The 240-nt window shown below is 60.0% G+C and overlaps 1 protein-coding gene across 1 annotated transcript in view; it reads left to right on the forward strand.

Annotated features, from left to right (window-relative positions):
* LOC119585565 overlaps nt 1–240 on the forward strand; it is a 72332-nt gene that overhangs the window by 51948 nt on the left and 20144 nt on the right. Inside the window, exon 8 of the mRNA XM_037934233.1 lies at nt 44–209. Within this exon, the coding sequence (XP_037790161.1) occupies nt 44–209 (166 nt within the window). The remainder of the gene's footprint in view (nt 1–43; nt 210–240) is intronic.

A 240-nucleotide genomic window follows, 5' to 3' on the forward strand; every position in this document is an offset into this window, starting at 1 on the left:
CAGTACATATGTTTTATGAACTAAGAACATGGCTCTTCGGCAGATGAAGGCTTGGATGTGGACGCACTGATGAAAGAGGCGTGCGCGTCCGAGGGAAGAGGACGGCTGACGGGAAGCCTCCTGCAAAAGATGTCGCAGCTGGTTCACGCGCTGGCCCGGGGCCCCGCGCCCACGCCAGACCTCAGCTACGCCTGCCCCATCACTGTCCGGTACGGCTCCTTGGCTGCATGTTGTGTACGC

The sequence above is a fragment of the Penaeus monodon genome, chromosome 20 (assembly GCF_015228065.2).
Source record: "Penaeus monodon isolate SGIC_2016 chromosome 20, NSTDA_Pmon_1, whole genome shotgun sequence".
NCBI lineage: Eukaryota > Metazoa > Arthropoda > Malacostraca > Decapoda > Penaeidae > Penaeus > Penaeus monodon.